General features: G+C 37.0%; 1 protein-coding gene across 1 annotated transcript in view; it reads left to right on the top strand.

Moving 5' to 3' along the window:
* The first annotated feature begins 838 nt into the window (after positions 1-838).
* IBTK (inhibitor of Bruton tyrosine kinase) overlaps positions 839-25,888 on the top strand; it is a 46,036-nt gene continuing 20,986 nt past the window's right edge. The window contains exons 1-13 of the mRNA XM_039334449.1: positions 839-1,001; positions 6,555-7,195; positions 7,821-7,917; positions 9,458-9,582; positions 10,497-10,607; positions 11,604-11,774; positions 13,836-13,953; positions 15,118-15,298; positions 17,419-17,542; positions 18,211-18,385; positions 22,529-22,700; positions 23,314-23,922; positions 24,582-24,668. Of these exons, the coding sequence (XP_039190383.1) occupies positions 6,872-7,195; positions 7,821-7,917; positions 9,458-9,582; positions 10,497-10,607; positions 11,604-11,774; positions 13,836-13,953; positions 15,118-15,298; positions 17,419-17,542; positions 18,211-18,385; positions 22,529-22,700; positions 23,314-23,922; positions 24,582-24,668 (2,294 nt within the window). The 5' untranslated portion in view covers positions 839-1,001; positions 6,555-6,871. The remainder of the gene's footprint in view (positions 1,002-6,554; positions 7,196-7,820; positions 7,918-9,457; positions 9,583-10,496; positions 10,608-11,603; positions 11,775-13,835; positions 13,954-15,117; positions 15,299-17,418; positions 17,543-18,210; positions 18,386-22,528; positions 22,701-23,313; positions 23,923-24,581; positions 24,669-25,888) is intronic.

The raw sequence follows: 25,888 nt of genomic DNA, 5'->3' as shown, positions 1-25,888 counted from the left end.
TTCTTATTCTTCCCCTCTGCAGTTTGAATATAAAGTATAAAAGACTAAAAAGAGATTTTCGTAGACATCCCAGCCTTTGAACTACCCAAGGAACCGAAACAACAAAGTTTCGCTGTCGGGCAAGCTTCCACACCAGCCACCCTTCTTTCCTCTTGCTTCGCCCTCTTTTTAACCTCACACCTCACTTTCTGTAAGGCAAAACAAAACGCTCACTCACCTTTTCCTGAAGGATGTCCTCCATGCTGCTCTCTCTCCCACCGCCACCAACAGCTTCCACATCACATGGTCTGACCCAGCCAATTAAGCCACGCTCTGGCTGTGGCGCTTCGGCGCCTCATGGCTCCTCCTAGAGGAGGCAGAAAGGCGGAGGAGACCCTCCTCGCGCTTTAGCGCCGGCGGGGTATTTTTAAAAGCAAGTGATAGGAATGGCAGCAATAGAAGAATACAACTCTGGAAAATCGGTGGAAGAAAGGTTGCCGGAACGCTGTTCCGGTGGGTTATATGTCAAAAAAAAGCTGTGGTGGTAGGGAACATATTTCAGTGAGGAAACACAAGGGAGTTCTGGACCTTCAAATCACACCAACCCCGGCTGCAACTGAGGCAGAACAAGGGAAGCGTGAGTCGCTTTTGTTAGCTCCTCCTCAGTTGCCGCCCTTATCCTTAGTCTCCTGCCCGAAGCGCACTTCTACGCGTCAGCCCCTTTCAGCTCTGGGCAGAAGCCGGAGGCTAGCCTCCCACCAGCCAATAAGCACTCGGAATACTCAGCACGCCGCCCAATCCTGCGCTCCTTTGCTCCCGTGTCTCCGCCGCCTCTATCTCGCCACCCTCGGTGGCATTTGGAGGGTTGCAGCCGTGGCGGCTTCTCGGAGCGTCTCTGCCTTCTCTTTCCGCGGCCTCGTCCTGACTCGCCCCGGCGCCCTTCGGATCCATTGAGGATGAGTTTCCCGGCCTTCCAGCGCGCGTCCTCCTATGACCGTCCTAACTCCTTCAACTAGCGACTGGTGAGGCAGTCCCGAAAAGGGAAAAAAAAAACTCAGCTGGGGCGGGGGGGGGGAATGGAGGGGAAGCCGTGTGGCTAGAGGGGGCGGGCGAGCGGACCTTCATCCCCTTCTGGGCTTCTGCTTTTTTACACCGACTGTAAGCAGAAATCCGACAGGTGCAGAGTTTCCAATTATGGGCAAGAAGAAAGAGGTGCCCGGATTAAATTTCTACGCGTCACGGAGATATTAAAGCTTGTGTGTGTTTGTGTGTGTGTGTTGCTGATCCCAAGAGATGTAGAAGAAATAGCAGGGAAAGGGGAAGTCGGCCGTCGGTGTAACGGTGAAAATGTCTGGAGAAAGATTAGGGATATAAAAGGAAAGGGAGTTAACCCTTGCCTCTTCTTTCTGATGATTAGGCTGGATGAAAAAAAATGGTATTACAGGGTTGCTGTAATGTATTTGATTTAAAGATTTGTAGCAAAAAAAAAAGTGCCCTCCGTTTTTCCTTTTTTTTTTTTTTTTTGTATTCTACAGTTGCCCAAGAGTAGTACTGTAGTACTCTTCCTCCTGATTCGGATCCTGAAGTAAAATTGCACTGTTTTGTGGGTTGCATACTGGGCAGCTTTTTGCATGATTGTTTGTCTTACTGACAATGTTAAATACTACCTGACTCTCGAATGTTTCTGTTGCTGAGGTCAGGAACTCCTGACTCTTTTTACCCTGACCATAGGATGATTGCCACGCATTAGCAACTTGTTTATCTTGATAGAATAGAGAAAACCCTACATTGTGAGAAAGATCTCATCTGGGAGATATTTCAGCTTTAGAATGGTCACTTTATCAGCCTTCCTCAGCTTTGTGATCCCCAGGTGTATTAGCTTTCATGTCCCTTAATCCTCAGGATGCTTTTAGAAATCAAGAAATGGTAAAATACTGAGAAGCAAGAAATACCAGAGAATGTATGTATATATGTGTGTATGTATCTATATCTGCCCATCCATCCATCCATATCTAATTCAGATACAGCTCATCTCATCTTCGTTGTTTAGTGTTGTGTCTCTTTTATGCTGGTCTTGATAGTTTCTTGATTCTCTGTGACATCTTCACCATTTTGTTTGTTGTGGTGTACTATTTCTGAATAAAATTCTGTGTTATGGTTGGGAAGCTAAGTGAATTATGTTCCAAACATGGTAGATATTTTAGGTTTTTCTTTGGTTATCTTTGTTACAGCCCCTTCAGTATTGTGCCAAATATGCCAACTTTTGGTAGAGAAGTATATATGAATTTGCTATAATTTGCTGGCTCTCGGCAAAAATTTTAAAATGAATTCCAGCTGCAAGCCACAAAAATGTTTGTTATGGATTGAGTGACTGAAGTGCCTCTTTTTATTTTTTTCCTCCAATATTAATATTGTTAACAAACTGTACTTAATGCTTAGTATTCACACCCTGGTAAAATTTATGAAATAGCATCAGGCATCTGTTAGTAGCAAAACGAAGGTAAAGAGATGTAGAATTGGCCTTGGAAACTATGAAGGAGCTATTAAATGGGGAAAGAAGGATCAAGCTATTAAGGAGATTCTTGGAGGAGTCCAAGAATGCTACATAGAACTAACCAGTCCAAAAATTGAAAGATGCTTGAGAAAGAAATTCAAAATACCTCTACACTGATTTTCTTTAATATAACCTGGGACAGAGATAAGCTTGGACTGGATTTCAAGATTTTGTTATCCCCTACAACAGTAAATTACTATTCCTATAGTATCTGTTTCTTGATCTGGCCTAGCTTGAATGGCTGTTGTTGTCTGAGACCTCATATAACTAAAGCAATATTACTTATATATGGGAAGAGGATTAATAGAAATGCAATATATTTTTAGAGGAAAAAATCTCTTGAAGAGATCTGTCATTCCACCCAAAAAAACTTCCAATGAGTTCCATAGTCTTTTTATTTATTAAAGACATTCATTTATCTCATTTTTCAAAAACCCGTGGTGAGCCTAGCGCTAATTCAAGAACACTGTGAGACAGATTGGACTGAGAATGAGAGACTGGTCCAATGTCATCCATAAACTTTTGTGGTTGAACATGCACTTGGCCCTGGGTTTTTTGATGCCAGTCCAGCACTAGCATCACTACACTTAGCTTTTGTACCACTGTATCATTTTTTGAATAAAAAGATGGAGATGAACTGATGAGAGTGGCATGTAAATAGCATGGTTACCTGTCTGCATTTGTGAAGAGAAAAGTTTCACACAGTAGTTTCTTATTTTTCTCTTCTAGCGCTGACTTTACTGTGATTAAATGCTCAGATGATGAAATTTGCGAGCTTTTTCTTATTTTCTCTCCTTTCATAAAAGTTCAGGAAAATATCAACGTTTGTTCATTGTTTTGTGACATTTTGATTGCTTAACTGTGAATTTTGTCCTTTGCTCCTCCTTGTTTTTTTTTCCTGAGTCATAACTATCCCTTACAAAATGCTCTTAACTGAGTTTCATAATTGAGTTAATGTTTTTACAATACTAGTTGTTTCAGAGCAGAGCAAACTAGTATAACATTTATTTATTTGGAGTCCTAAATATATTTTCTCATTAGTTACTTTGTCTCCTTAGCTAAACCTTAAAATAAACCCCTATATATATTTCTTATTTAAAATGGAAAGAACAGTTAAATTTCCCAATAGAATGAATTTACAATAAAATCTTAATGATTTAAAAGTGAATGAATCTAAATGTTCTGTAGCAAAATAAAATGAGAAATTAGAGACCAGTAATACTGTGCTGTGAAGGCTTCAAATTGCATTCTTATCTAAAGTAAGTATGTCTAAAACTGTTTACTTGCTTCAGCTATACAATGTGCAGCTAAGCTTTGATTAGTTTTAAAATAAAAAATGTATTGCTTCATTTTTTTCTACATTTTTTAAATCTGCCCATCTGCTAACAGTTAACCACATAGCTTTAGAGAATCTTGATTGTGATTTGGTTCCCCCCCCTCATAAAATATATGACTTAATCATTCTGCACTGCTATGAAATCGGAGATTGATGTCACTTTTCTAAAAGGAGTTGTGAAGTTCATATTTGGAAAGTTGTAACTTGTGGCGTTGGCATCTAGTTCTAATCTGAGTTGGGCAAGCCTGTTCCCTCAAATCCTGAGGATAAGCTGTCTTGAAGAAAAGAGTTGCTATGGAATACCTGCTGCAAGGATATTATAGACTAGAATTGTATAAGGTTTTAAAGTACATAAGCCATTGCACCACTAATTAGTTTATTGAATAATTAATTCAGTGTTCTGAGAGGCTTCTGGTACACACAGAGGCACTTGCATTGTTGCAAGCTACTTTGGGATTTTTTCCTTGAATCATTTTAAAAAATCAGTCATGAGATTTGTTGCAGGTTTCTTTGTTCTGTGACATTCTCTGTTCTCTATTGTTTGCAAGCATCTGATGTCCAGAGAGGAGAAGTTGGATATTTGTTTATATTATATTGTATAGTATAGTTGCTGATATTTTGAATGGCATATATCTGAAATCTATGAGGTTAGAATACATTATGCTTTGGGGGTCACAGTGTACTGTAATGTTTTTTAGAATAAATACATTGTTGTACTTACAGCATGGATAGAATTAAGTATATTGCCATTCCTGTGGCCCTATCCCAGTGATGACGAACCTTTTAGAGATTGAGTGCCCAAAAACTGGCCCCGCCCTCGCTCCACCCCCTGCCCTGCCCTGCCCCGCCCCTCCATCCCTTGCCCTGCCTGCCCACAGGGCCACTCACCTCCTCCAGGGCCCGCCACAGATTGCCCAGGCAGCCCAGCCTTCTGCCTGCGCCCTGCAGCATCAGCTGTACACAATGGGGTGTGAGGGCAGAGTCTTGTCTACGCTGCCTGGCTGCCATGTCCTTGGCTGCGCTGCTCCGCGTGGGCCATGCTCAGGCCCACGCGACACTCCTTCAGGGGGCTGCTGGAGAGGAGAGGGTCATGGGGGGAGGCGAGGCTGGGGCAACGGCACGTGTGCCCACAGAGAGGGCTCCCAGTGTCACCTCTAGCACCCGTGCCATAGGTTCGCCACCACTGCCCTATCCCCTTAAAAGAGATTCTTGCTTATAAAATTTACCTCATGATATGTTAAAAAGCTGATGTTTGAACATATTATTTTATTTATTTTTAAATCAACATAAAGACACTGAATATACTGTATTCATGGTTAAGTTTAAATACTGAAATACATCCCCAAAATGGAGTTTGGCTTATCTGTAGATGGGTTTATCTGCAAATACAAGTTGTGGAACTATCACTTATTCATTTCAGAGGTATGATGTGCTGCATGAGAGAGATTTATAATGGGTCCTTATACTTGCAGTGTCACAGCATCTCCATGGTCATGTGATTGAGATTTGATTTGCAGTTATTAGACTGCAGTATTCTGTTATAGATCGCCATTTGCAACTTTTGCTGCCACCTATCAATAAGCAAAGTCAAGGGGGACGCTGTCAGAAGGTGCAGATGGTGATCACATGACCCAAGGATGCTGTGACCATTGGGATTTGCCTAACAGTGGCATCTGAGACAGCTACAACTGTCACTTTAAGTTTATTTATCAATCAGCCAAGCATGACACTAACTGCCATCCTTAAACAAGAACTTCTTATATAAATGGTAATGCTTTTTAAAAGTACCCACATATTTTGAATGTACTCGGGGATAAACCCGTCTGCAAACAGGCAGACCGTCATATTTTTAATCAAAATACTATAAAAAATGCACCCATAGTGGATGTCAATTATGAAAATTAAAATATATGAAAATGTTGAGGGTTGTGTTATCTGTAGGTGCCACATTTTTCATAATATTTTAATTAGAACTTTTAAGAGTCAGCTTATTCGCAGATGGGTTTATCTGCAAATATACACAGTATATATTTTACACAAAATTTAAATCAATATTCTCTTAAAAGGAGACATAATTTCTATTTAAAAAGAAATCATATTAAAAAAGAAAATATATTCTCTGAGATTAAGCACTATGCATATCATGTATAACATTTACTTTATTGGATCTCAACAAGTGAGTATTACAATACCACTATTAACGCTGTTCTCGGAATTAAGGCTGCATCCAGGTACTGAAGTCTCATCATGACAGTAATTGTCAGGATCATTTATTCACGTGTATCCATCCTCTTGGGTGCAGTTCCCTTCTGCCAAATTTATTATTTGAGGAGCCATGTGTTTCTGCCCATACTCTGTGATCAGGTAAAGTCGGCCTACTTCAGGTCCTCTTATTAAACAGTATCGCCTGATGGGACAAATAAAGTAGGCCTTCTCTGTCACAGCACCTGTCCCCTGGAAAAATGTTCTATCAGTTTCATATTTTTGCCCGCACACCCCCTTAAACAAGCTCTCAAAATCTGGGTCTTTCTCCAAGCTTTGGATAGAATGTGGGTGAATGCTGTGGGGGGGCGGGGGAGGGATATTTGGTTTGGAAAAGTTGCTTTTTTTTCTGAAAGAAGAAAGAAACTGCAATTCTACTATGTTAGATAATCTAATCTGTTTCTTTTTCTACTCTTCTTACAGGTCTCTCTTGCAATTATGGCTATCTGAAAGAACTAGACCGAGTGGAGGGGGAGCCCTCCCCCCTCCATTTGTTGCTTTTTGGAATTATATTTTTTCTGGACAGTAATAATATATTTTATAGATTAAAACTGAGGAAATGAATTCTGAATTTATATTGGTAAAGTTATTTATTTTTTTAAGTATCAAGTCTTAATAGCACAAAGATTCCCACGGAAGCTGCCCGAAAGGTGGAAATCATGAACTTCTTGTGAAGAAAGAACAAAGGGAGAATTTGCAGGGCCTTGTCTTGCGTAAATGAACAGTTCAGTGGGGAAAAGATGAGTTCTCTGGTGCCTGATTGTACCTCAAAGTGTCGTTCATTACAGCATGCTTTAGATATTGTTTCCGCAGTGACCCAGGGAAGTGAAGGTCAAATCAAAGCCTTCCTCACTTCTCACTGCTATAATGCCGCAACAAGCAAGGATATGTTTGGCAGGAATGCCCTCCATATTGCCTCCTCCTGTGGTAAAAAAGGAGTGCTAGACTGGCTGGCAGAAACAAACGGAGTGGATTTGTTGGCAAAAGACAAGGAGTCGGGATGGACAGCTTTGCATCGTGGCATTTTCTATGGTCATATAGATTGTGCATGGTCATTACTAAAGGTATTTCACAGCTTTTATTAACATTACGAATCTGCCAAACCTGAAATCAAATAGTGGGCAAAAGAAATTTTTGTATAAACAGGTCCTGGTTAATATTTCTTTTATTTACACCTAGCTTTTACCTGTTTGCTGAAGTGCTAAATAAAATCTAACTAGATTAGTCTTTTGACAAACTATTTAAGCAAAAAGGCTACCCACCCACAAATGTTGACGAATTAAAAATAATTGGAAAGAAATTTATTTCTCAATCAAGTAGAGAAATATATGAGATAATAACACATTCAGATTTGCCTCTTTTGTCTATTAAAATGGCTTCAAACTAGAAAGTACTTCTACATTGTGTTATGTAGACAGCATTTGGTAGCTGCTTTATTAAATATCCCTATTTTATGGGTGCAGTAATTGAATTTAACTTGCCAGAGAAAGTGAAAGAATATGAAAGACAATGTGTGAATGCAAAAATGAAGAAAGTAGTAGTAGTATAGTTGGTCAAAAATTATTTTTTGCATTTAACAAGGTTGGGGAATGTTTAGCCTGACATCACAGCTTGGGGTATTATTCTCTTTGTGTCTCATTTTTAGTGCAGTGTCTCATTTTTTTTCATTTGTTTCTCCCTTGCTTTCAGCATGGTGTGAACTTGTATGCTCAGGATAAAGAAGGCTTGTCTGCTTTGGATCTAGTTATGAAAGATAGGCCAGCCTTCGTTACCTTCAAGAATACAGGTTGGTCATTATACTGAGACTTGTTATGCACTTAAGCATACCCACAATTGTTTTCTGGATGGTGGGAATATAGTCAGTGAGTATATTAAAAATTATTAAAAATATCTCTTGGATATAATAATCCATTAGATATTGAATATCTTCCTTGATATAAAAGCAATTCTTAGAATCTGCGGGCACTTTTAGGTACTTTAACTTGTCCATTTTTAATGCATTCTCTGCTTGAGCCCAAAGATAATCTTCCTTTTATCTTAAAGCAGCTGTGATTGACTATTTCAGCCTGAGGGTATTGTTAAATCATCTGTTTTGGGCCATCATGTGTATATATTACTGCTGCTATTAAAAAGGGTGAGGTTATAATCTACTCTCTTAAAGTCATCTTATGCTAATTTACCTTAGCATATTGAACCTGCATTTTTGTACCTTTTTAAATTCATAAATTACATTCTTTTCTTTAAAAAATGGAGTAATCCATAGACTTTATCTAATAACAACTACTACTTTTACTACCCTTTTACATACATCAGGTAAGTACTGATTCGTTCTTCTGAACTTGTATTTCAACTTATTTTTTTTGTAAAGTATGTTATTTTTAAATAAATTGCCCTTTCTTCCAAAACACAGTTTTTTAAAGTTCTGTTTTGTAATAAAAAAGTAAGTATCAGCTTTAGTATCAACTATAGTACAAAATATGCCTTTAGGAACATATTTTACAAAATATACTTGTAAGGTAAAATGTACTTGTATATATAATTTATTAAAACTCTTGTCATGTCCTTTAACCAAGCAAAGTGGTACATCATAAGCAATATTTTTTGAACCAAGGTACTCAAATGGGCTTACAGAATATATCCAGAATCTGGATATATATATGATTCCTGAGGGAAGAAAAGTTGGGCCTGCTTCATTGCTACTGGCTGCTGTTGTACTGTTGTAGTGGCCATGTGATCTTCATTTTCAGTGTTCCGTGACAGTTTCCCAGCCAATCTTGCAATCCCTTGCTCCCTCCCCTCCAGCAGTCACTTACCTGCCTGTTGGAAAGAGAAGGGAAGTGGGAAGGAGGAAGTAAGGGAGATCTCTTACCCTCCCTATTAGATTCCCACAAAGAAACTCAATGGGGAAGCAGGCAGGTAGTCTGCTCTTGCTCCCACTGATTTTTTTTGCCTGCCCTTGGTCATTGAGTTTCTCTGTTCAGGCAAGGAAATGTCCCTGAAGTGATGACCCAACAGAGCATGGGTTGTCACCTAGTATAATATAAAAATTGAAAATACAACACTTGCTGTTATGAATAATGTCTGATTCAGCTCAGAATTATTATGTCTGGTTGCATACTGAATATGTTTTTTAAGATGGTATTTTGATTATGCAAATTATTGGGTATATAATTTTGTTATAATAATAGAGTAATACAGATTAATATTCTTAAATTTTATTTTGGAAATACGTGAAAAGCATTCATAAGCAGACAAAAAAAAATAAATGCATTTCATCTATACATCAAATGATATACTGCAGTTAAGAACTTACCATTTTACTTTAGATCCCACAGATGTCTACACTTGGGGAATCAATATCAATTTTACTTTAGGCCATGGTGGTCAGCAGAATAGACATCATCCTGAGTTGGTGGATCTCTTTCCTCGAAATGGGATTTATATTAAACAGGTAGGCATTGTGGAAAGTATTGCAAGGTGGGAAATTAGGGTGGTGGCCATGGTTAACACTTGACTGACCATAGAGGTTGGAAGGAGTTCTTAATGTAGCAGCTCCCTTTCTTCTTAACAGGTATATTTGAAAAGAGCTGTGATATTCTTTTGGCCCATGTTCCTTATTATACCTCTGTGGCTAAAGCAGTTTTCTTTCTGATTTCATAAATATTTTAGTTTCTGATCCAGTGCTATCCTAAAATCCTTAGCTAAAAATAATTTTTAGTACCTTGATGTCACTCTTTCCTCTGTGGTCTTCCCTACTCTTTTCACAACCTTCTTTTCAAAGAGAAAGATGGAGACTAGGCAGTAGTTGTTCAGCATGCTTCAACTGAGAGAGGGCTTCTTCAAGAGAGCACATATCTCCAGGAAGGAGTTGGCATCTCATCCCTTATCACTCCCAATGTTCCATATCTCCTTGGTTATCTGTAGGAGCCAGGTTTGGCATGGAATATAGCCAGAAAAGGGTACAGCCCACCTTTCCTTTGGTGGATATGTAGGAAATGACCTATATGCATAAAATCATGCATAAAGTTATGCTTTATCTTGATATTTTTTGTTGTTTTTAAAACTCATTTAAAAATATTAGAAACAAGACAATTGCTTTCAAAGTATATGCTTTTCTTGTGATACTTTTTCCTGCAATACAGTCAAAATAGTAAGTGGTTCTTTGTGTAGGCATCCAGTATTATAAATGTAAATGTGCAGTTTATTTAAATGTGTTTAGTATATATTGAAAATCAAATTGAGGCATGATTTTTTTCCGTATTATTACAAAGTAAATGATTTAAATATCAACTTACTTTGAAAAAGTTAGCTAGATGAAGTCCAAGTTCTTACTTTTTTTTTTTAAAAAAATCTCTCTTTCCTTAGGTGGTACTCTGCAAATTTCATTCTGTGTTCCTTTCCCAGAAAGGACAGGTTTACACCTGTGGGCATGGTCAAGGAGGTCGCTTGGGGCATGGTGACGAACAGACTTGCTTGGTATTTTAAAACTAATACTTTAGATTATGAAAAAAATAATTGATTCTCAGATCCACTAAGCTATATCCATAGTAGGACCTGATTTCTTTTTTAAAAATGGCTCTTTTTAAAGTGTTGCAGATATTGAAAAACATGTTTGTTTAATATAGTCTGCTTTAAATACAAATACTATAATTCTGATTGCATAGCCAGTATGTCATGTATACAGTACATGTATACAGATATTACTCCCCCATTATCCACAGCTTGAGAGGCATCAGATATTAACTTTTATTCCATAATGGAATAATGGAAATGATGATGGAAATAGTCCAGTGTAGTTGGAGGGTATAAGGTAGTCTTATAATATTAAAATACCATTCTTATGCTTTGAACTGTTTATGTTACACAGACATACAGCATACAAGCAAATATATATATACATGCATATTTTTAACATATATACTTCTTGAAATTAGGGGATGCTGTAATTCTAATTTTAATGGAGAGGCCATATTGAACTATTTTGATCTGTAGTTAAAGGTTGTGTTGGTAGTTGATTCCGTAAATAATGTGTTGCTTTCATTATTAACGAGTTCTCAAACTACCTGGTAGTGAACATAAATTAAAGAATAATCTTGGATAATGTTTTGAGAGGTAGTCATGGACAAGAACCTTTCAGCAAAACAGAATTTTATACTTTAAAATTAACAAATTTATTGGGATATAATGAAAACACTATTGGGACTTTTATTTAGTCAGTCTCCAGGGTTATATTATTGCAGGAAAAGCAACAGAGCTTTGTAGTACGTTAAGAGAGCTTTCTTTTCTCCACAAAAAACTTGTATCATAATAACAGTATTATTACTAGGTGTCTTAGAAGACAAAGGATGAGTAGAAACGCATAAAATAATCCCTTTGAAGGTGATTTTGCTTGAGGTCTTGATAATGAACCTTCTAATAAGAGACAGATGTGGCTTGAAACATTGAAGGTGACGTTTTCTTCATCTGTCTTAGATTCCTAGACTGGTAGAAAGCTTGGTGGCTCATCAGTGTTCTCAAGTGGCAGCAGCTAAAGATCATACGCTTGTACTAACAGAAGATGGGTGCCTCTATGCCTTTGGCATCAATACTTTTCATCAACTTGGTATACATCCTCCTCTTCCTAACTGCAGTGTTCCCAGACAGGTAAAATTAACCTCCTTACTAAGAAGGTGCTTTATATGTGCCTATACATTTGTATGTTCATGCATGAAGTGTGCTCACCTTTTTAGCCTGAACATACTCTATCATCCATCCATCCATCCATCCATCCATCCATCCATCCATCCATCCATCTCAATTTGTATAGCTGCCCATCTCAATCCTTACAATTCAAAAGCACATATATGCACATTCGTATATCAGATGTAGTGCAAGTAGTAGTATTGTGTGATATTTATTTTACAGTATTTATGTTCTGCTCCATTACAAAAATTCTAGGCAGTTCACAAAGCCTGTTTGTAAAAGGATTATTGAACTGTTCTTTCACAATATAAGTATATAAAATCCGGAATTAAAATTTAACATACAACAAATTAGAATGAAATGCAGCAGTTAGACGTTAATCTATGAAATCGTATCTGAAAGGCCAACTTCCCAAAGACAGACGATACAGTAGTCCTCATTTACCATCCACCATTGGACTGGCAACTCCATTGCTAAGCAACAAGGTTGTAAAATGAAAAGTCACATGCTTATACCCGACTTAAACGATAGCAATTGTCATTGCAGTCATTTAAGTGTGATGTTACGCTGACTGGGGTTTGCAGCTTTACACTTCCTGCTGGCTTTCCCATTGACATCGCTTGTCGGAAGCTGGCTGTGAAGATCATAAATGGTGATCATGTAGCTGGGATTGTGGTTAAGGTGCCGAGTTAGATAGCAGAAGGTTGAATATTAGTCCTCCTTTAGACCTGTAAACCATCTGAGTAACTTTGGGTCAGTCACTCTCAGGATTGTTACTGTAGGGAATATAGGAAGAAGGAACATTAGCCATAGCAATAAGACTTATATACCACTTCAAAGGGCTTTACAGCCCTCTCCAAGCAGTTTACGGAGTCAACCTATTGCCCCCAACAATCTGGGTCCTCCTTTTACTGGCCTTGGAAAGATGGAAGGCTGAGTGAACCTTGAGCCTGGTGAGATTCGAACTGCCAAACTGCTGGCAATCGGCAGTCAGCAGAATTAACCTGCAATACTGTATTCTAATCACTGCACCACCAAGGCTCAGGTATGTATTAGGTAATGTAAACTGCCTTTAATTAATAAAAAATAAAGGAAGAATAAACATGTAATATTAAATCAAAAAATTTACCGTAAATGCCGGCGTATAAGACAACTTCCGCGAGCGCTGAAATCGGCGCCAAAGACGGGTGTCGTCTTATACGCCGAGTCGTCTTATACGCCGGAAATACTGGTAGTTTCCGGCGTATAAGACGACGTTCTAGGAATGCGGCCCGGCTATAAAGACGGGGGTCGTCTTATACGCCGAGTCGCCTAATATGCCGGCATACACGCCGGGTCGCCTAATACGGCGGCATATACGGTAAATCATCATCCAGAAGGCTAGGCTTGATATGGCTAACTTTAAAGTTTTCCCTGATTGCTTTTGCATCTGTGTGCATGCACAAACGGCACTTCTACTGGCTCTGACAGGAAAATGAAGTGACAGCATGCATGCAAATACACAAAGAGAGCCCAGGAAAGCTGCTTTGAAGGCTTTGCTGTCCTGAGTCTCGGTTTTGAGTGCTTTGGAGAACTCTATCAAACAAGCATTTTATTGTGATTAACATCGTTCTTGGTGCTTTTAACCTAAACATAAGCCAAACAGATGACAGTAATAAAATGTAGCAATCCAAGGGAATATTGCAGGCACTTGAAAAGCTCTCTTAACAATTAAGAGTTCTTTGAGATCATTGAAAGATGTCCAAGCCTGCTGGATGAGAAATGTTTCTCTCTGACATCTAAAACTAAAAAGAGATTGCTTGGCAATTTTCCCTGAGAAGGGAATTCCAGAGTTGTGCTGTCACTATGGCAGTGTTCATCATCCCTTCTGTCAGTGGCTGATTTAATAATACGTGTTCTTATTTTGTCATGTATGAACTAAATGTCTTTGTTGAACTCTATTGCTTTCCTGTTCTTTAGATTCATGGCTAAGCAGATTTGATTGTGACACCTGTATGTCTGTCTGTGGGCTTTTTTAAACAGGTGCAAGCAAAAAATCTTAAGGGAAGGACAGTGATTGGTGTGGCTGCAGGGAGATTCCATTCAGTATTATGGACCAAAGAAGCAGTCTATACAATGGGACTGAATGGTGGACAATTAGGTGAGAGGGAATAAAAACCACTTGATGTTTGTGGGGAAATCTCTTAAATTTTGCTATATTCTACAGTGTTTCTCAACCTTGACAATTTTAAGGCCTGTGGACTTCAACTCCCAGAATTCCACAGCCAGCATTGCTGGCTGTGGAATTCTGGGAGTTGAAGTCCACAGGCCTTAAAATTGTCAAGGTTGAGAAACACTGCTTTAGAATCTGTTTGCTGTACACTAATGAGATGCCAATGTTGAAATGCATTTAAAGTAGTGCTGTTAATGGGCAAGGCTTGGGACGTTGTTGATTTTTCATTTGTAGTTTTTCTCTTAGTTATTTGATTTTTGTTATTTTCTATCTTGCCTATGCAATGAATGTTCCTGCCCACCCTCACAAAAGGAAGGATTCTTCTAACAAATTCCAAGCTTAATACCCAGAATGTAGATGCCTTTAATGTTGAAAACACGGAATTGTGTAATTAAATGAAACTGAACTTGAACATTTATCAGTTTAGGAGCTACATAAGAGAACATAGGTACAATTTTTAGAAAAACTTACCAGGGTCCTTGAAAGGGTATGTGAGTTTAATCTGTAGGTTTAACAATGGATTTAGACTGGTAAAAGGTTGCGTTATGAATCTGTATGAAACCATGCAGCTTTAAGTCCCTTCCAAATAAATGTGCTTCAAGTAAAGATATACACAATAACCGTATTAGGAGTCAAGTTTTGTTTGTAAAATGTTTTCATACAGTTGGATCCTCCCTATAAGGTTGGCTTTTAGTGATATGCTAAGCAGAGTGTTGTGCAATTTTTCATTTAATAAACAGATTTTGTGACCTTCTTTTCCATGCGGTAATCCGTAAACGTTTCCAGTGTTCTCTTTTAATGTGGTGTTCATTTACAAAAGATCTGTTCTTTGGCAAGAAGATCCTGGAACATTGTTACTGATCAGAAAAAAAAAAAGTGCCGAGTGTGGTGGGACAGTAGATTAAATCAGTATAAGGCTGCTTCATATGTTGGCATATGTTTAAAATTATTTTTTGATCCTCCAGGCAAGTGCAAGTGGGTGAATGGAAACACTTATTTCTGCCTTTCTTAATAAGAAAAGAATTGTGCTTAAATGCCAAATAATTCTAGTTCTGAAAAACTTGACATTTAGAGTATTCTCTTACATTGTAGGATACTTGCTAGATCCTAATGGAGAGAAGTGTGTAACTTCTCCTCGCCAAGTCTCTGCTCTACATCATAAGGACATCAATATGTCCTTTGTCACTGCAAGTGATGGTGCCACAGTTTGTGTTACTGAAAAAGGAGACATCTATTTGCTTAGTGACTATCAGTGCAAGAAGATTGCTTCCAAGTGAGTGGTTTTTTTTTTCCAGAGAAATCTATAAAATTCTCTTTCTGAATTTTTTTAACTATTGTCAACAGATTGAAAGGCTATGTGGTTTTTTGTTTTTGTTTTGCAAAATCTTGTGTTTTGAGCATACCAATATTGCTGACATCTAATTCTAGGCTATTTGAGTTGTGATGCAGAAGGTTGCATGTGGAAGGGCAAATATTGCTTGCTCCATTGTTATAGTTGTACAAGTCTTTGTCTAGACTGTTGTGTTAGTTGTGTGAAATGGGCTTCTGCATGTAAAACTGGCCTGGATGCAATCTTTTTTTAAAAAAATATAGCACTGCAAGAACACAAGACAAGGTAAAGCAAATCTACTTTGTAAACATAGAAATCCTTTAAAAAATCCAACTTTTGTACATTTTTTCCAGAGAAAGGATTTCAGTGGGGGAAAAAAAGCTTAACATTTTCTGAACAGTACCTGTGTTAGTCTGTTAAAGCAATTAAATTGGAGTCATTTATGACATTCCATTATAGTTTTTAAAGTGCAACAAATTAATATTGTAATAATAATGAAATTTTGCCCACTAAAAGAGAATGATGATACACCTAGAGTTAAAATGTAAATCAGATATAAATCGTAAATCATTCTGCTGCTTTTAGTTTCAAAATTCCGTTGCAGAGGTCGGGTAATAATGTATGGCCAAAAGTTGAATTGGTTTTAGATAGACATGTGACAGCTGTGGGTAGAGTTGCCCATTGAAGGCAAGCAGCCTGATGCATTTTTCTAGAGACCACAGTCTCCAATTACTTACCTTTTATTTACTGACACTACACATGAAATTCTCCTTATTTGGCTTGTGACAGTAGCTGTGACAAAATGATGTTGGGCTTACTGAGATTTATTTGAAAGTTAGTATGCAGCATTGTTTGCAGAGAAGTCTGTGTTGTGCAGGCAATCAAATGGAATGTATATGTGTATATTCATTTTTTCCTTTCATTAGTCCATCAGTCAGTCAGTCAGTCAGTCAGCTAGTATACCACTAAATCCAATAAGATCAATCCTGCTTGGAGAATATGCCGCACCAATTTTTTGTAGGAAATGTAAACTCGCATTGTCAACTGCATGTAACAGTATTTAATTTTAGTGAAACTTCAATGTAAAAAATAGTTTTTTTTCTAAGCCTAGTTTTTTGGAGTACAGCTGCCAATGTGTCACTCCAAATGCTGATAGTGTAGATAATGTAAATTATATTTTGTTCAGCTTAAGTTACTGTAAAAATAAAATTGGAAATTCTGTAAATGTTTAAATACAAATTTATGATCCACTTTTTAAATTACAACTGGATACTACAGTATATGGATTTTTGGATTTCTCAAATTTTGATTATCTAGATTGTGACTATCATTTGAATCATTATCATCAAATTCTTTCCAGCTTACTTGAATCTGCAACTGTAATGCTTTCTTCAAAATAATGCTTTCTCTCTTTAGGTGCCCAAGCAACTATGCATGCACTCTTGTCATTAATCCTTACAATTTTAATTCATACAACTCGTATAATGAGTCAATTTGATTTATTGAGTATAAAGAAAGCTGAAAGGATTATGGTTTATTAAAATAATTTATTGTGTTTGCGCTGATATTTTAACCCAGAATGGCCTTATCTAGATTTTAACTATTTTAACTCTCCAGTTGTCTCCAAGGATAGGATTTAAGCCAATGCACTTTCTAACTCTTGCTGTGAGTTGTAAGGAAATTTTGAATGTTGCTCTCCTATTTTTCTGTTGTATTTCAGTGATTCTTTCAAATAATATCTTACAATCAATAGTTTGTGTTGTTTTTATTGATGCACAATATTTTTTTAAAGACATTGAGTTATGTGGCAGATACAGTGTAAATTGTTAGCCTACAAAATAGGACAAAATGTCACATTGGCTTATAATGGTACAGATGTGATATTCTTATAGGAGTGAGAAAGGTTGCTGTATGATGTTTTCTTGGTTTACTCATTGGGCTGTGTATATCAACACTGCAGTTCTTTCATTTAAAAGTTCACGTTTTAAATTGCAAAGTGAGATTTCTTTTTCTATTGTTATTTTTGTTTATGTCGGCGTAAATATTTTTGTGTCCTTGTGTAGGCAACTAAACCTAAAAAAGGTTCTTGTAAGCGGAGGGCATTTGGATTACAGAGTGAATCCTCAACATCTTAAAGAAAATGGAGGGCTGAGGATTTATATTCTTGCACTGGATCAAGCTGGAAGAGTAAGTTGTTTCTCTTCCTCTCCGCACTCCATTGCTGCACCTGGATAGCATCCAATATGTATACTTATTGTATTCTTTTTCCCCCCTTTCCCCCTCTTTGAATAGGTTTACGATTATATCTAGTTGCATCAATAGAATCATAGACGGATTTCTGAAGCAAGATAGGCTCTGCTGACTCCTCAGTGCAGAAAATAATAAGTGCAGAAAGCAGCACTTTTCTCAGCACACAAAATAATGTAGAATGAAGATAGTGCCACTGATGTAGATCTATGTTTCTTTCCCCCCCTTTTTAAAAAATATTTTTTATTGAATAACAAACATTAAAAACATTGAACATGGTAAATCAGATTTGACATACATCACAGTTCATATTCACAATTAACTACTAATATAAGAAAAAAAACCTTTACAATAACATCACTCTAATCTCAATCTTAATTTATCTCATTACAATGACTTCCATATTTTTCCCCCCACCATCTATAAAATTTATTCCAAATTTGATAAAAGTCCGTTTCATCCTGATTTTTGAGTCTCTTAGTTAACCTATCTAATTCTGCGCAGTGCATAATTTTATGAATTAAGATTTCCTCACTAGGTATAGCCGTAGCTTTCCAATTTTGAGCGAGTACAATTCTTTCTTTCCCCCTTTTTAATGTTATGTTTAGGTGTTGTGCTGGAAATCTGCCAACAGTTCAATGAAGCAGTGCCGGTGGATCTATGGCCGCCAAGTGTATATGTCTGATATTTTTCTAAATAAGAATGAAATTATGTTTGTCACACGGGATGGTGAAGCTTTTAAGGGAAAATGGATGGATGGGAACAGACCTTCAGAAAAGAAAGGTCAGTTAAACTCCAATGCGTTACTTTTGACAAAACTGAAGCCTTAAGTTTAATCATTTTTGGATATGCATCAACATGAACATCCTGGATATGAAATGAGAATATTTTGGGGGGCACATGAGAAAGTTGCAGTGAAAGTGGCAAATTGCAGTCTTAGGTTTACCTAACAGAAGCAGTTCCCTCAGTGAAAAGATAACATTTAATTTCACTCAAAAGTTATTTCTTAACTTCATGTGTACAGACACAAAATTTTAAAAAGTACAAATCGCAATGGCAGTTTTACTGAGGTAAGTGGGACCGCTGACCGTCGAGACAGTATTACACAGCACAGCAAAAGTTATCTGACCAGTTAGTGCCATCTAGTGTATTGAAATAGTATGGATGTATACAGGTAATCCTCAACTTAACAACAGTTCCCTTAATGACTGTTCCCATTTACAACGGCACTGAAAAAAATGACTTATGACCATTTTTTCCACACTCATGACCATTGGAGTATTCCCATGGTCACATGATTTACATTTGAATGCTTGACACGTGATTCATGACGGTTGCAGCGTCCCAAGGTCACGCGATCCCCTTTTGCAACCTGACAAGCAAAGTCAGTGGGGAAACCAGATTCACTTAATAGCCATGTCGCTAATTTAACAACTGCAGTGATTCACTTACTAACAGTGGCAAGAAAAGTCATAAAATGGGGCAAAAATCACTTAACAAATTTCTCACTTAGCAACATAAATTTTGGGCTCAATTGTGGTCATAAGAACTGATGGACTATGTGCTTGTTAAATTGACATTACTTTACCAATATGTATTTTTTAAAATGCTTATACAGCTGCCCATATTGGGATAACAATCCTGAGTACCACACAAAGTTATAAAAAAAAAAAAACTTCCATTAATCCTAAAACTTCAATTGACATGATCACATAAACCAACATATCTTCTAAACTACAAGTAAGGTACAGATGATTGATTTTTTTTTTAACCAAGCATACTTAGGTTGGTTCTAAATATTTTGAGATAGTTTTAAGAAACACGATATGCACTCTAATATATACATGTATCTCTGATTCCGAAACTCATAGATACTACAGAATAATTACAGAAAGTAATTATCTGCCTAATTGCCTTGCCCATTCCATGCATTTATTGCCACTTTTATTGTAAATTAAGAATTACATTCATACTATTTCATATATGACATTTTGGTCTGCAACTGCAAACTTATGGGATTGGATGCATAGCCAGTGTAAAATGTTGGTGTGTATAGTTGTTTAGTATGTATAAAGTAAGGCAGATGCTGGGCTATTATACTGAAATTTGTGCAAGGGTCTACTGAAATTGCAGTTTTCTAATGTATGTCAAATAAAGAAAATTATATAGTAAGAAAACTAAACTATAATTAACTATAAGTATTTTCTTTAATTAGCTATAGGTTACTTCAGCAGTATACTTCCAACAAATGTTATTTTATGAATGAGCACTGCACAATTTTTTTCTGATAAGTTTCACTTGCTAATTCTTTTCTTTGTTGCTCCAGAAAATTTGCTGTTGAAATGTTAGGGCTTGTAATGCTGTATGCTTGAAAAAGCTTTCTTTCTTTCTTTCTTTCTTTCTTTCTTTCTTTCTTTCTTTCTTTCTTTCTTTCTTTCTTTCTTCCTTCCTTCCTTCCTTCCTTCCTTCCTTCCTCCCTCCCTCCCTCCCTCCCTCCCTCCCTTCCCTCCCTCCCTCCCTCCCTCCCTCCTTCCTTCCTTCCTTCCTTCCTTCCTTCCTTCCTTCCTTCCTTCCTTCCTTTCTTTCGCTGTTTGCTTCCAGTTAATGTGTCTTGTATGTACAAAAAAAAGAAAACCAAATGCAGCATATTTATTCAATACTCTAACCCAGTGGTTCTCAACCTTTCTAATGCCGTGACCCCATAATACAGTTTCCCATGTTGTGGTGACCCCCAAATGGGTGTGGCCACCAATAAGAGGGAGTAGGACAGCTAGGGAAAAGGGAAAAAAATGGTAGACAGCGTGGTTTGGCGACCCCTGTGAAATGGTCATTCGACCCCAAATGGGGTCCCGACCCACAGGTTGAGAACCACTGCTCTAACCACCCCAACTACCTAAACCAGATATACTGGATTCTTTCTATTTAGCCAGGCATTATACAGGTAGTCCTTGATTTACAACCAAAATTAGACCTGGAATTTTGGTTGTAAGTTGGGGTGGTCATTAAGTGAGCCACATGATTGTTAAGTGAAACCAACATATGCAATGGGTGTTTTTTGCAAGAAAACAGCAAACAATATAGTAAATCACAATTGTGACTATGGGACAATGCAGTCAGTCAACTGCTAGCCAGTTCCAAGCGCCTGAAAGCAAGCAGTCATTAAGCGAAGCCTGCCTTGGATTTGATAAAAGATGAAATTGTGCATTATACTGAGTTTGATGTTAAAGTTTTGAAAAATCAGCTGCATTTATAACGTCTGAGTGATAAATTTTATCTTCCAAAGTATAGTAGATGAAGATTAGATTCATCATTTTTTTCATCTGGTAAAATACTCATCTTAGAAATTATTTGATTTATTCTTGCCAAATTAAGGATAGTTTCTTTGAAGTCATGAGGGTTTATTTTTTAAAAATGTAAAAAATAATAAAATTTTAAGGGGGTTGGCAAAAAAAAATCCAGTGAAACCTAATAATTCAAGGAAAATAAATCTTTCAATAAGATTATTTATATTAGAAAAACCTTTAAAAAAAATTCAGTGTGTTAAACTTGAAAGTTTCTTTTCCCCCCATTTATTTTCAGTGGTATCTCATATGAGGCTACGGTGGTGCAGGCTTTATGCAGTATTCTAGACTTACCACAGGATGGCAGTGGTTTGCTACAATTAGTGTGATTAAAATAGAGACTGCTTGTTAGGGTATCTTTTAGTTCCTAAGAAGTTAATAAAGAACCCTCATCCCAAATGTTGGATGTAGCCTGTGTTAGGAATAATGAGATACGCATCCTACTTCCACAGAAAATAAAAGCACAAGAGACGGCAAGGCTTAACTAGTATCAGGTAGACAAATAAATATCAACTTTCTAATGAAATTTTCTTGCTCTACTTGTTTATCTTTTCCTTCGAGGAAAAATAGATTCCTGAAGCAAAATGCTCTGCTCTGATTTTCCTGCTTTTTCCAGCTTCTTTCAGATTTCAGCTTCCATTAGGGCTGAGAACTGTGCTGGTTCCCCCCCCCCCCCTCAGGCATAGTGGCCAATCTTCTCCATTTCCTCATCCAGTTCTGCTGCAAGATTGAAAGTTAAAATTTAAAACATTGAAAAATGTCTCCGTTCTCTTGCTCAGAGAGAGGGATGGGGATCTAAAAGAACAAAATTACATCCATTAGGTTCTGTTGGGATACCGACTGCTCCGTGCACGAAAAGCAAGTTCCTCAAGCTGTGTTCGGTGTTTGCGTCATAAGATGAGATATCACTTGAAGAATTCTGAAGAGACATTTTGTAGTGCAGATAAGCAAGAACCTTGCCTCGTTCACAAATGTGGACTGAAGATGTTTGCACTCTGGTTAGAGGGAAGGTGCACACTATGTCTGAACAAGTAACCTGTGTGAGCTGCAGACCTTAGAGAAGCCCTAAGATGGAGCTTGCTTGTCTTGTGCTTAAACTTAACAAGTGCTTAATACCTAAATAAATGTATCTTGCTTGAATAAATAAATATGTAAATAAAATCCAACATCATGAAGAATCACTGTGGTGACAGTGTCTTTGGGGTAAAAGGGTGTAGCCTTCAGAACTAAGAACCCTTAAAGAAAAAAAAAATCATTATTTTTACTCTTAAGTTATCTTACTCTTAAGTTATCTTATCTTATACATTATCTTACTCTTAAGTTCCTTGCAAAGTTTTAGAAAATCCTCACTTTGCTAAATTGTGGGTGAAAATTTAGAAGCCCAGAGGGGAAACTGACAGCAAGCCAAGTCACCTTGTGGTTTTGGTCCTGATTACAAGAACAATGTAGAACGCAAACTGGAAATGATTCTTAATGGAAAGTTGAATCCATAAACTTTTAGCATGGGTGGACTCAGTAAAATTATTCAGATAAAAATATTTATCTTCCTCTGCTGATCACCTAATTAATTATTTTTATTTTACAGATATTGTGTCAAATCTTCAGAATTCTTCAAGTGATATCTCATCCTATGATGCAAATAATGCATATGAACGAATACAACTTGAGAAACTTGCTTTTGTGCACAGAGCAGTCAGTATTACAACAGATCCTAATGGATGTAATTTTGCTGTTTTACAGTCAGATCCCAAAACAAGGTTTGAGTACCTATTGCAAGTTTCCCTTTGCAACTTCTGGAGGGAATAGTGCTACTGAACCGAAAATTCACCCTGCTGATAATTCATGCCTTAATGCAAATTAGTCAAGCTGTTACCTCATTAATATTTAGCATTCAAGTTTGTGCTCTTACCTGACTAAGAAGAGGGTGATTAAACCAGCTTTGCTGTCAGCAAAGAAAACAATATTGGGCTATATTTTAAAAACCAAGCAAAATATGGGTTGAAACACAATAAGAATTAATAGCATATTAAATCTTCAGAACGGGAAAATGTTTTTTTTAATTGTTAAAACATAGATATGAATAAATGCTCTTTATTCAAGACACTTAACATTCAGCAGCTAAGAGCTTCCCGCATTCACTCTTTAAAAAGATAGGATATATTTGTCCATATCTAAAAGGCGCTTACTGTATATGTCCAGGGCAAGATTGTATTCCTTCATTGTGTTTTTGTTTCATGTTCATCAGCAGGTAAAAATTCCTATTTTTAAAATTGTTGCTTTCTCTTTCCGTTAAACATGAAGATTTTTACAGAATATATTAAAAGCTGGATTTCTTGGAAAAATTAATGCTTGCATGCGTTTTTCTTCCAGTTTGTATGAAATTCCCAATGTGTCAAGATCCGCCATTACTGAAGATTTTGGAAAGTTGTTGAGAGAAGCTGAAATTATGGACACCATCCATGATGTTACTTTCCAGGTTGACACTCGGACATTTCCTGTGCACAAATACATGTTGGCAATGCGCTCTGATTTTTTCCGGAAACTCTTTGTATCGGACTCAAATTGGTTAGATTCTGCTGACCTTTATCGTAAAGATAAAGACGAAGTTGGTTGTGATTTCTTTGTGATGGAGAAACTTCATCCAGACTTGTTTATGTACCTTCTCCAGTACATTTACACAGACTCATGTGATCTGCTGATTCATGGCTACAGTCCCAGAATGGTGTACAAAGAAAGAGTGGAAGAGGATGAAGACAACTTAATTACAAACTTGAATAAAATAGCTATTCATGGGGACGTTAATAACAAGTCTGCATTTGCAGTTTATAGACGCAACCAAGTGCAGATGATGAATGAAAAACAGAGAAGTAAATCAAAACCCACTTCTAAAAAATGCAAAGATGTTGGAGAAGAAATGAATCTTGTTAAAATGTTGCAAATTGCTGCAAAGAAATTTGGTCTTAGTAATTTAAGTTCAAGGTATGTGATGCCTTTTTATGATTTTGTACATAGTAGTTTAATCTTCAGATTAGCTATCTGGACCAATATTGATGTGTCTGGTAATGGGTGGTATTCTACATTCAAAAAAATTATTTGGAAATATGTGGCTTTTGGTATTTAGTTATGTACAATTGTAGCAAAGTTTTATGAACAGAAAATATTCTTAAGAGGAGGGTTCCACCTTGCTGTTTGAACCATACAGCTGAAATCATTTACAAATATGCAGAAAATTTAACAACTGAAGATGTATCTTGTTTGTATAAGTTGACAGTGTACATTCTACTGCATTTACTGTGCTACTCAAAGTATAATAACAAAATTATACAAATTAGTTACGGGCTTTACCAAGGATTTGAAGTAATGCTGCAAATCCTGTTTAGCTTCCCTAATTCCTTTCCTGTTTTTAGGAAGCCTCCATAATCTTTTTACTTTGCTGGCATAGACAAATAAATGCATGCAAAAGCAGATTTTTTTCTAATTCTGAAAAAAAGTGTACTCACTGCTGAAAAAATACCATGTATTGAACTTTGGCAGATAAATTTTCTATTGGTTATTTATTGTTACTTTCAAAATAAATTCTTGTAATAACCATGATTTCCCTCTACAAATGTGATTTTTAAAACATTTTTTTCATGCAGGCTAGATGGAATCAGGATAGAAAACGGAAGAGTTAATGTTGTGAACAGAAAAAATGGCAACAAACCAAAGTTCAGTCAGAAAAAATGGTGAGTTTATAGGATTTGGAAGAGGTGGGGATTATAAGGCTAAATAAACCAACGTGTAATCTAGAAATTACTCTTCATGAATTGCGGGTGAAGGGGTTTCAATCTCAATGATGGCTATGAACTATGCTATAGAGTGTACAGTCCAAGAAGAGTCATCCATGAGAGGCTGAACTTAGTAGAGGGATCAGACTAAACAAGATCCACTGGAAAAGAAAATGATAGTCCACTCCAATATTCTGCCAAGAAAACCAAATGGACCCTCGCAACCCATTCAATGTCAGTATTATACTAGAAGGTACTCCTTGGGTCAGAAGCTATCCAATGAGCTTTGGGGAAAGAGCAGAGGGTATTACAAGTAATGCTGAATAGTTTTTATCCCAGAGCTATAATTGCACTCAGTAATGAACTAAAGGGCCACCATCAGTGAACTGTTGGAGAGTACTACTTGGTCTGTTGGGTGGATGTTTTGGGTGGTTTTAGGGGTGGGTGGGAGTGTGTTTGGGGATTATGTGTGTGGGACCTGGTCTTTGGGTGTCACGTAAATTTCATTGTATGTGTACACTGTATACACATACAATGACAATAAAGTTTATAAATAAATTTAAATAAATTTATTTTGGACTGAAGCCAATCCTGATGTGCCCAGAAGCAAAAGAACGTTTAGCATTGGAACACTGGTATGTGGAATGGCAGAATGGGGAACCAAAGCAAACACGATATTGTCAGATAGAAATGTCAGTACTGGACATTGACATTCCCAGAATTAGCAAATTGAAATAGAATGGAACACATCAGAGTAACATTGGATCTAATGCAGGCAAGAAGATATTAAAATAACAGAGCATCAATTAGCAAAAGGAAGTCAAAGTCAGTTCTGCTATACAGCCTGAGAAATGATAGAATAATCTCAACCTGAATGCTAGGCAAAGCAATCAGAAATTTGAGGATACGGCTCCAACCATAGAAGCAGAGGAATTGGAGGATGAACACATGCATTGTGACTTGCAACAACTTGCTGGCTCAACAACACCAGAAATAGACGTTGTTAGGATATCTAAGAGCTAAGGGCTAAGGGAGCAAAGCATCTCAGATAGTGGAAAAATGGCTTTGGTGTATAAAATAAAGCAAGATAGTAACTGTTAAGAAATAATTTCAATATTTATAGCAAAAATAATTTCAACATTGATAACAAATTCTTCAAATTTATTTTCCAAACAACT

This window comes from Crotalus tigris, unplaced genomic scaffold, assembly GCF_016545835.1.
Source record: "Crotalus tigris isolate CLP2741 ecotype Arizona unplaced genomic scaffold, ASM1654583v1 scf7180000017631.5181431, whole genome shotgun sequence".
Classification (NCBI taxonomy): domain Eukaryota; kingdom Metazoa; phylum Chordata; class Lepidosauria; order Squamata; family Viperidae; genus Crotalus; species Crotalus tigris.
Note: the sequence above shows the minus strand (reverse complement) of the source record. Positions and strands in the feature narration are given on the sequence as shown.